This window comes from Marmota monax, unplaced genomic scaffold, assembly GCF_021218885.2.
Source record: "Marmota monax isolate L192 unplaced genomic scaffold, Marmota_monax_Labrador192_F-V1.1 WCK01_AAM20220418_F8-fsc00008, whole genome shotgun sequence".
Lineage (NCBI taxonomy): Eukaryota > Metazoa > Chordata > Mammalia > Rodentia > Sciuridae > Marmota > Marmota monax.
In genome coordinates this window covers 3,401,386-3,412,309 of record NW_026694432.1, presented here as the reverse complement: position 1 = coordinate 3,412,309, position 10,924 = coordinate 3,401,386, and the positions used below count along the sequence as shown (strand labels likewise).

The 10,924-nt window shown below is 52.1% G+C and overlaps 1 protein-coding gene across 1 annotated transcript; it reads left to right on the top strand.

Moving 5' to 3' along the window:
- Positions 1-7,724: 7,724 nt before the first annotated feature.
- Foxe3 (forkhead box E3) lies at positions 7,725-8,675 on the top strand. The gene has a single exon (XM_046468670.1). It carries the CDS (start codon positions 7,725-7,727, stop codon positions 8,673-8,675), a length of 951 nt encoding a protein of 316 aa, XP_046324626.1.
- Positions 8,676-10,924: the final 2,249 nt, after the last annotated feature.

The window sequence follows — 10,924 nt, the reverse complement described above, 5'->3', positions numbered from 1 at the left end:
TGCAGGGGTTATTGTATACAGCACTTTCCTATTCAAGTCCTTCAATGACTTCTTTTAGCATTTAGAACAAAGTCTTTGTTCAAAGTCTCTCTCCCTTCATAATCATCCACCCTCCCCCAAATGTCAGCTCCTAAGCATAAGGTAGGAAGGACCGTTGGGGCCCTGCATAGTCTGCCACCAATGCAGGGCTGCACGAAGACTGTTGAATATATGCAGAGAAGAAGGAGCCAGGGGTCAGAAGCCGAGGCTCAATTTTGGGCTTTGCACTGACTTGCTTTGGGACTTCAGGCAAGCCTCTCCCTTTTCTGGACCTCAATAATTAAAACTATAAAAGAGACACATTGCACTCTAGCAGTAGATTAAGAATGGGGATTTAAAAAAACACCTCCTGGCTACCCATATGATAGTAGTTGTGCTTTTAATATCCATGGATGGATTAAAAATCATGACGAAAATAAAAACAACTGCAAAGCTTTTAAATGTGGTTGTATTTATCCATCACAACAGCATCTATATCCATTTGAGGAGCATTTGTGCTTGTGTGTGTGAGACACACTATGCATTCAGTTTGCAGACAGCACTGGGTGCCACGTGGCTTCCAGATGCCTTTAGTGAGGGGCCCAGTGGTTGGGAATCACTGGCCTAGATCATTGCGGAGTCCTCAGGCTCTAGGAGCTTTTGTGTCTAACGTGGGACGTGGGGGTGTGCAACTTGCACAGGGCCTACAGCAAAGAAGTGGGGGAGGCGGTTAAAGTCACTCCTGCAGCTGGGGCTCCTGGGGCTCAACCAGGAAGCACCACTCCCCTTCAGCTTCCCCAGAAAGGAGAACCAGGGAGGCCTGAGGCCCAGAGCCATCCCAGAGTGCCCAGTCGAGGCAGATGTCAGAACGCTGAAGACCCCAAACCCAAAATGTTATGGAGCATACATACTTCAGATGCCTCGTGTGTGGTTTAGGAGTGGCTGGAATTACATCCCTGGGGCTGAGCCAACATTGTCTGAGCCTGAGCTGAGCCTGAACCCTGCTAAGGCAAAGACCACATGGGGGGTCTCAGCCCTGAGCCATGGTGCAGAGAGGTGAGGGCAGGAGGCTGATTCCTAACTGGAAATCAGGCTCAGGGACTTTTTGCTTTTTTGCAGATGTGTGTTCACTTGTTCATTCATTCATTCATTCAGTGAGGTGGTCATTCAGTGAGGTGGTCAGTTGGGCACACACACACACAATGCTCACAGCCTGTCACAGGGTTCCAGGATGACTAGGCTCACCCTGACTCCATAGCTGCCCCCCCTTCTTCTTGGGAAAGGCAGGCATGAGTGTGTGCTGAAGTCCCTCTGGGTACAGTCAGGAGAGAGGTGTTACAGGCCTTTTGTCTGAGGAAGGAGAAAGAGAGGAGAAATTGGGAAATGTTGCCTAGGAGAAAAAATGGTTATCTTCTGAGAGCAGCTTGCAGGGGACAAGTTAGAATGTACCAAGCAGGTCAGGGAGGAAAGGCCTCCAGTCAGGGAAGCAGTGGAAGAGACAATTTGTTCCTCTTTGCCTTTGGATGGGAAAGCCCTCAGGGTTTTGTGTGCTTATTTGTCTGTTTTTTGTTTGACAACTTGGAGGTGGAGCTTTTCAGAGGGAAACATGAAACTTGTTGCAATAGAGGTCTTAGGAGATGAGGGGATGCTTTGGGGGGAAATAGATGAGTGAATTTGTATCTAAGCTGGCAAATTGCATTGTCCTGATTTTGATTAGCAAAGGCTCAGAGTGGGAGGAACCTGGAACTTGGGCTGAAAGTAGGTCCTTTTAGCTCTTTGTAGAATGTGTGTCACAGAGATGGGGGTGGGAGGGAATGTGGCAGGCAGCTGGGGAGCACAGGGAAGTCCTGCAGCATCAATCATCTAGCTACGGAGTTGGTATGACTCCTGAGAGAGGTGAGGAACCCCTGCAGGTGTTTAAGCAACAGTCATAGATGAGATCTGGCTCTAGAAAGAGAAGGAATTTGATGAGGAGGCAGGGAGAGCAGCCAGAGGTCACTGTCACCAGCAGCGGAAGAGCAGGTACTAGGCTGAACAAGGACTGAGAGCAAAGGACAAGAAAATGGATTTGAGAGAAATTTCTGAGAAGTGACAGGTCTCAGTGACTAGAGGTGAATGGACAGGGAGAGAAAGGGGAGAGGATGATGACTGGTTTCTGGACTATGTGACCACACTTAGGCCACCATGAGAGATGGACACCTGTAAGTTCTCTATTCTGTCTGGAGTGACTGGGATGGTGTGTCTACTGCTTCCTGAGAGCCATAGCCTTAGTGGGCACCTCTTACCTGGCCTCTTAGCCCCTTACCTCTTCCCTCTCTATCCCATCCTCTGGGGGGCTGAGGAATCTGAATGGGTGATCTACTTGGGTCTCTCACCAGCTGGAAACTTTTGAAGGTCCCTATTGCCAGTCCCTTAGCCTGGCAAATTAAGTCAGCTACAGTCTAACACCATTTGCCTCCCTTCTCAGTCCTGTAACCCTCTACAGGACTGAGAACATGGAAGAGGGACCTCACCAGCCTGGCCAAATAACAGGAACAATGACAACCCGTGGTTACCCAGCACCAGAATGTGCATGCAGTACTCTAAGCACTTTATACATATTTATTAGCTCAGGTAACTCACACTGAGATCTTGCATTTCCCACATGTTCTTGCTTTCAGAACTTTGCACCCAGTTTTCTCAAGCTGGTATCCAGCCATCCTTCCAACTATTCAATACATCTACTGTCATCAACTTTATTTTGGTACTGGGTATTGTACCCAGGGGCACTTAACCACTGAGCCACATCCCCAGCTCTTTTTCATATTTTATTTAGAGATAGGGTCTCACTGAGTTACTTAGGGCCTCGCCAAGTTGCTGAGGCTGGCTTTGAACTCACCATTCTCCTGCCTCAGCCCCCAGAGCTGCTGGGATTACAGGTGTGTGTCACTGCGCCCAGCTATTCTCATCAACTTTTGCCAGAAATTTTACTAAGTGCCAGGGATCCAAAGATGTATGAGATGTGTGCCCTCAGTGCATGCAGCGTCTAGTTAGGGAGACAGACACATGAAAGGACGATGATGACACAAGGTAAGTAAGTGCAGTGACAGAGAATGAGACCCAAATCTAGCCTGGGCTCTTCCCCTCCTGGTCCTCTGGAGCTTTACACCTTCTTCCTGATTTGGTCAGGCTCTTTCATGTCCCTACATCCTGCACTGACCCACTGGAGGGGGAGAGTCTGCCTGTCTGCCTCCTCTTGAGCACATAAAGGCAGAGAACAATTTGACTCTTGCCTAGGATCCAGTGCTCAAACGACCCCCCCCACACATCCTCAGGACTGGGGGAATGAAAGAGCTTGAGGAGTGAAGTCAAAGTACCCTCTTCCTGGATTACTTCCTGATGCTCCCCCAGATTCTGCCCTGCATATGCTTTCTTTCTGAGATTGGCTCAGGCCCCGTTGGAGCTGGGCCCTGTGGGCAAGGCTGGGCTGCTCCTTTCATCCTTATTTCAGGAGCAGAAGGGGCCTTGCCACAGTGGGTTCCCAGATGCCCCCCCCCCCCCGCCCACCCCAGTCAGCTTGGACTGCCTGCCTCGGGATCCTGAGGAATGAGCAGTATCCTGGGCAGCTCTAGTTTAGGGAGGCAGAGAGAGAAAGCCCTGCAAGAGCCCTCAGGGCTCTTGGGTAGCCAAAGAAGGTATTGGGGGTGGTCTAGGAATTCCTGCAGTTCCAAGCCCCTTTTCTCACCTCTGGACTTCTGGATCCCTAGACACCCGTGATGGAGGGTTTTAGAAATAAGTAACTCTGGGATGGTCTCAAACTAGTAACTGTGGGATGGGAATATTCCAGAAAGCCTTAAAGGTTCTGGTAACAGCTCAGGCCAGCCCCTTGGACTCTCACTGGGTTAACACATTCCTTCTCTCCATAGGCAGAGCACCTTTCTCCTAGGCAGACTACTTGGAAGCTCTGGCCCCACCCTCTGCTCCTTGCCTCAAAGTCTGGGCTAGTGGTGACTCTGCAGAGCTGGGGCTGGGGATGGAGGGTCTTGGGGGATAGTGCAAACAGCTTTGGACAAGGGTGGGAATTTCCACTCCTATCTAGAGAGCCATCAACACTATGTGCCCTGACCTGGGCCTTTGGCCTCCAAAGGGCAGTGGGAAGGCCGGCCCCAGGGCCAATCCCTGGCCATTAATCCCTCCTGCCAGCCCGAATATCCACCCAGTGTGGTCAGACAAAGGATGGCCCAGCCCAGCCACTGTGTTCCTCCCGCCCCAGGGGCTCCACTCAGACGTTGGGCCGCCTGGAATCCAGGCCCATGAGAAAGGGGCCGCCTTCACTGGCCATCTTATGCCCGGATGCTCAGCCGCATCACGTCCGGCCCAGGGCCTGTGAAAAGAGGGCCCAGCCACGCTGAAAACGCGGATTAGCCCTTGGGCCGCCCCCTGACACTGGACTGCTTGGCTCTGGGAAGCAGGCCCAATGGAGGGGGCCAGACAGTCACAAAGAACTGGAAGAGTCTGGGTTCTCATCCCTTTGGCCCTGCTCCCTGCCCCCACCCTCCTCAGGATTAGTTTAGTCAATGGCACATTCAATATCATTTATTGAACATATACTATGTCTCAGCCTGTCATGGATGGGAAATTGAAAGTATAAGAAAATTACAGTTGGCTATGGGAGGTAATAAAATTCACTTTCCCCCATGACCCTTCACTTTCTGAAGGTATGAGACAGGGGATTCATCCTTAGGGAGAGTAGGAAAGGAAGCATCGGCCCTGGCTCTCTTCACCGAGTCTAGCTGCAGGGATATGCTGCACCTGACTGAAAAGATGCCCTGCTTTTCTTCTTGTGCTCCTGCTTACTGGAAATGCCAGTTGTGTAGCAGAATAAGAATTTCTTTCCATATGGGCATTTTTTAACACAGTCTCATAACAAAACTGAGAAGAGACATTATCACTTTTATTTGGCAAGTAAGGAAACTGAGGCTCAAATGAAAACTGGCTCTAAGTCACTCTGCCCTTGGAGCTAGACTCCCTGCTGCTGCAGTTGCTTATTTTGCCTCTTCTCTGGGGATCTGTTTGGTATGACGGAGTTTCCCTGAGTTTGATAAGGCCTGTGCTCAGGCAGCAGAATGCAGTGTGGGAGGGTACTGGAGAAGGACCTGTTGGAGCACCATTGTGGTGAGTGGAGTAAATGTCATCTCCTTCCTCTCTGCTTCTCCAGTTCCCAGCCCACCCCTCTCCCAGCTGGTAATTGTCCATGTCTCCACTAGGTTATAAGTCACATCATCTCTGTCTTGCCCTGAGCATTCCCAAACAGCCTGGCCCAGAATGTAAAGGCGATCTATCTGTGACCTCTAGCACCCCAATTGATCACTAGGGTTGATTCAGTTGATCTGGCTGGCTAGGTGGGTGTCTCCTTCCTCCCTCTTCACTCCACATGCATCCCTCCCAAAGCTGCATGATTGGTCAAAGAGGATGACCTTCTGATAAGGGAAGACCACTGATAGAGGACAGGTCTTCCAACAAGGGTGTAGGAATAGCTATTTCCCTGCTAGAACCTCCAAACAAGCTCTCAAGGTCTAAAGGACCTGGCTCAGAAGTACTCAGTGAATGATGCAGGCTGGCCTGAGCCTATGAGAACTGAAGGAGGGATAGTCTTGGGATCCATGTGGCACAGATAGGACTTGGCAGTGGCCTGGATATAGAGACTGAGGCAGGAGGCAAAGGAGGTGCCCATGTGTTGAGATCTGGAATGATGCTGGCAGAAGAGTAGGCTGGGATTGGAGGGTGTTCTAATTTACTGAGAGAAGCATTTCATTTAGGAAACCGGGATTCAGATGCCTTGAGACATCCATGTAGTGATGTCTAATGGGCACCTAGATATGCTGACCAGGTCAGTGAACCAACTTGCAGCTGCAGTGGGGGTGGGGAGCTGAAGGAATTACTAAATAAATTACTAAATTTATTTCTAAAGTTTCTGCTTTAAAGGATGGTGCTAGGAGAGTGGTGGCACCAGTGCTCTGACTTCTGCCATTACTAGTTATTATGTGAGGTTAACCTCTCAGTTTTCTCATTCACATAATAACAAAATAATAACACCTCACAGGTATGCTCAAATGTAAATGAAATAATAATGTATTTAAAGTGTTTACTAAATACAAAATGCTCAGTAATGGTATCTGGGTTTTTACTGCTACTGAAATGAGAGGCCCTTTGAGCTCCAGCCTTGTTTGGATTTTGACACTTTGAGCCACAGGCAACCTGAAGCTAGCTATGGTCATCTGTAGAAAGGTAAGGCACACTACATGGGAACTGAATTAGGGTGGGGCAAATGAGTCCCCAGATGGCAGTAGGCCCTGGCTTTCAAGAGCTGATCCTGCATTTGCAAGACCTTGAGAGTGAGTGCTCCTTAAACTTAGCGCTATAGGCGCCTCATTGTACACTCAGCCCTCCAAGTTCCTTGATCTTGTCTGTCGACAAAGTGATGTAGGACAGGGCTCCTTCACTCTTTGGTTCTCTCTAAATGATAGTGGTGGGTGGTATTGCCCAGACTGAATTTTTAACAAAACTGCCTAAACTCCCTATCCCACAATGAGTCAAGAGTGTGATGTCTCAGGATCAGAAAGCCTCTCAGATCTTCAATCTAATAGAAGCTCTTGGTGGGGGTCTGTCTCCCAACTGGTAACTGTTTTTTGGAGCTCTGGAAGCTGTGCAGAGCTGTTTGTGGCTTTCTGTGTAGGTGCTGGGGGTGGGGTGGGGTGGGGAAGAGAAGGGGAACAGTTTCCTTGAACAGGAGAGGTGTGGAGATCTGTAGTCCAAAGGGCATCTCCAACTGTGTGATTTTTTAAAATTTTTTAGTTATAGGTGGACACAATGTCTTTATTTTACTTTATGTGGTGCTGAGAATTGAACCCAGTGCCTCAAGCATGCTAGGCATGCTAGTTCCACCTCTGAGCCACAACCCTAGCCCCCCGCACCAACTGTGGGGTTTGAGGAGCTCTTGATTTAAAACAGTTGGATCATTTTTTACTATTTTTTCAAAGAAGGCTCACAAGGCCTGCAGCAAGGACAGAATAGGGAGTATGTGGGGGAGGGAGCAGAGAGAGGAGATGGTGACCCTGATCTGGGGTCTTCAGATATTCTTCCCAGAGCCTGTCTCTGCCCCTGCCCTTCTCTGTGACCTTTGCCCTGGTTCCCTACTGTCCAACCATGGCCTGAGGCCTCCCTGAGCAGCCACACAGGGCACTGTGGGCTGGCAAGACTTCTTTTATCCCAGATTCAGCTAGGGATGGAAGGACCTGAGCATGGAGGGGATCTGACTGTGGGGAGGGAGGAGCAAAATGGGGAGAGGGCCAGGAGAGTGCGCTGAATGGGTGGATTTGTGATTGGGATTGACCCAAAGGGGAGGGGGTAGAGGGAGGGGTGGTAAGGGAAGGGGCTGATCAAATACCATGGGTTGGGGCTAGGGCCTCGAGGCTGACCCAATGGAGACAGGGAAGGGATGAGGCAGGGTCTGGGAAAAACTGACCCCAAGGGATGAGACTGAAGGAGGGGCGAAATTGAGGGGGCTGTGAGCACAGTAAGGGGGCTGGGAAAGCAAATTAGAGGGGAGGCTCAGGCCAACAGGGAAGGTCCGAGCCCTCTCCCCTGGTGGGGAGGGGGCTCTGTCCATATAAGGCAGGTCTGCGGCCCCTGCTCTCCCCAACGCGGGCAGGGTCTGCCACATCCTGATGACCGGGCGCAGCAACATGGATTCGCCTGCCGCTTTCTTGGGCTTCCCAGCCCTACCCTCCGTCGCGCCGTCGGGGCCGCCGCCGTCGCCGCTGGCCGGAGCCGAGCCCGGGCGGGAGCCCGAGGAAGCGGCGGCGGGCGGCGGGGAAGCGGATCCCACGCCCGCGCCGGGCCCCGGGCGGCGGCGGCGGCGGCCCCTGCAGCGCGGGAAGCCGCCCTACTCGTACATCGCGCTCATCGCCATGGCGCTGGCGCACGCCCCGGGCCGCCGCCTCACACTGGCCGCCATCTACCGCTTCATCACCGAGCGCTTCGCCTTCTACCGCGACAGTCCGCGCAAGTGGCAGAACAGCATCCGCCACAACCTCACGCTCAACGACTGCTTCGTCAAGGTGCCCCGAGAGCCGGGCAACCCGGGCAAAGGCAACTACTGGACGCTCGATCCCGCAGCCGCCGACATGTTCGACAACGGCAGCTTCCTGCGGCGCCGCAAGCGCTTCAAGCGCGCCGAGCTGCCCGCGCATGCGGCCGCGCCGCCGGGGCCCCCGCTGCCCTTCCCCTACGCGCCCTACGCGCCCGCGGGCCCCGGGCTGCTCGCCCCGCCACCCGCCGCGCCCGGGCCCGCACCGCCCGCGCGCCTCTTCAGCGTCGACAGCCTGGTGAGCCTGCAGCCCGAGTTGGCGGGGCTGGGCGCCCCCGAGCCGCTCTGCTGCGCCGCGCCCGACGCCGCCGCCTTCGCGCCCTGCGCGGCCGCTGCCTCGCCGCCGCTCTACTCGCAAGCTCCCGACCGCCTGGGGCTGCCCGCGACGCGCCCCGGTCCTGGCCCGCTGCCCGCTGAGCCCCTTCTGGCCTTGGCCGGACCGGCCGGTGCCCTCGGCCCGCTGAGCCCCGGGGAGGCCTACCTGAGGCAGCCGGGCTTCGCGCCGCCGGGGCTGGAGCGCTACCTGTGAGCCTCTCCCAGAGCAAGAGCTCCTGTAGTCACCCTCCCTCCGGACTAGAGTGTGCCTTGTGGGCTGCCGCGTCGCGGTCCCCACCACCCTCCCGCTTGGGGCGCACCTCTAAGGCCCCATCTTTGCCTTCTGAATTGAACACATCTGCAGAATCCTTCGCTGTCCTCCACCCCCGGGGAGACTCCCTCCATCTCTAACCCTAACCCTAACCCTAGGGTTAGGGTTAGACACTGGACTGTATGTCCCCTCCAACTTGTGAGCCCTTCATATCTTTTCCCTCCACTTATGAACTCCCATCTTTGCATCCCCACATCGCTGTGGGTCCCAGGGAGCTGGACTCCCACCAGCGAGGTGCCCCAGGTGTCTTGGTGAGTTCCAAGCCACAGGAACCTTTGGTCTCAAGCTGCCTCAACTGACTCTACCTGGTCATCCTCCTTTCATGTTTTGTCAGTACATTAGAGGTCAGACTGCTGGGTTCGTTACTTGTCCCTTACTCACCACCAATTACCTATTTGTCCTCTGTTTCTCAACTCCCCTTTCCAGACAGACATACCTGACGGCCTATTCCAAGCCCTGAGGACAGTTCTTGGAAATTTCTGAGTCAAGCAGCACCAGGGGCTCCTGACTGAAAGGGGAATTAGTGGGCCTTTATGTCTGTCCTACCCACTGGAAAGCATAGGATTTATCAGGTTATTATTTTTTAATTAAAGCTGGTTTAATTAAAAAGTAAGAAGAACCCTTTCACTGGGCTTGGTGTGTTGGTGGTGACTTGGTGTGCTGGCTGGAATGTTTGGGGAGGACAGTGGGTGAGTTTCACACCTTGGGATGCCACAGGGGGTGAACCCTCTTGCGAATCATCAGAGGTTCATGAAGTGCAGAAAGGAGGTGATTCAGCCATAGCTGTGCACATCTGCCTAGTCTTCATCATCTACGTCTCAGCCTAGTAGAGGTGAGATGGGGTTGCATGGGTGTTTGCATGCTTATATGAGTGCATTTGGGCAACAGGGTGGCCTGCTCTTTGGCATCCGCCCATAGATAAGGGAGCATTGACCTTCATTCACTCCTCCAAGTGAATCTTTAATAATGTGTTAAGCACTGTGCTAGGCACTGTGGATACATCACTGAACGAATGGGCAAAAACTGCCTCAAAAACTGTGTAGATTAATGGGGGAAAAGACATTAATTATCATTGCTCTGAGAAATGAGATAAGTGCTCTAGAGCCTTGTGTTTAAAGTGTGTCTATGGACCAACAACATCACCTGGAAGCTTCTTAGAAAATCAGGATTTCAGGCACCACCTCAGACCAACCCATGGAATCATCAGATGTTGCATTTTAACAAAATTCCCAGATGATTAGTATGTGCACTAAGCTAGAGGAAAGGCACCAGTCTCAGGCTGAATGCTCAGTTTAAAAGATTTAAGAAGAGTGAGACTTCACAGACCACACCACCCTTCTGAACCTCACTTCTGGAGCAGGGCATGCATTGTAGGCTGTGCCTACTATTTTACCTCTTCTGCTGAATTGAGGTGCAGCAGCATTGATCTGAGCTGATTCATGACTGACCCAGCACCAAGGACAGGGCAGTATGGAGCAGGATACTCAGAGGTTAAAGTTTGAGAGAGGGAGCTGGCCTTTGACCCTGTTCTGCTCTTTGGTGCTGACCCAAATGGTAAGCAGCAGGCTTTGCCAAGCTTTCTGCCCAGGGCTCCTGGTCTAGTAGAGCCTGGATTAGGGATAGGGAGAATAGAGGATGGTTTGTCTTGAACCCAGGGTAAATATGATTTGTTTGTTGGATGTGCCTGATGCACCTCTTCTAAATACCACTGTTAGAAGCTGTGGGGTGGTGGTGGAGGGTGAGAGCAAACAGTGAGCAGCTCATAAAGGGGAAAGGTACAGGGAATCTAGGAAGGAGGAAGGCTCTCTTTGGAGGTAGGGCAGTAGGTAAGCCCAGTGCAGTAGAAAGTGCCCTATTACACACCCTTTCCCCCAACTGTTAACTGCTTTGAGCAAGGGTTAGATCCAATTTGCCTGATGTAGAGCAGCCTTTCACTTAATATTTGTTCAATGGTTGACTGAACAAATGAATTCCTAGGGTCTAATACTGTGCCCAACTTACCAAACAATGACTAAGTGGGCTGTATACAGATTGACACTTTTTTTTTCTTTTGTCCATTGTTACTTACAGTCCCCACAGTGACTTGTGTAAAAGTCAAAAAGAGGAGACAGAGGTGGAAGAAGAGGCAATTT

Bases quoted from the DNA above. Each gene is read 5' to 3' on its own strand.
- Foxe3 (XM_046468670.1), top strand. From the start codon at position 7,725: ATGACCGGGCGCAGCAACATGGATTCGCCTGCCGCTTTCTTGGGCTTC.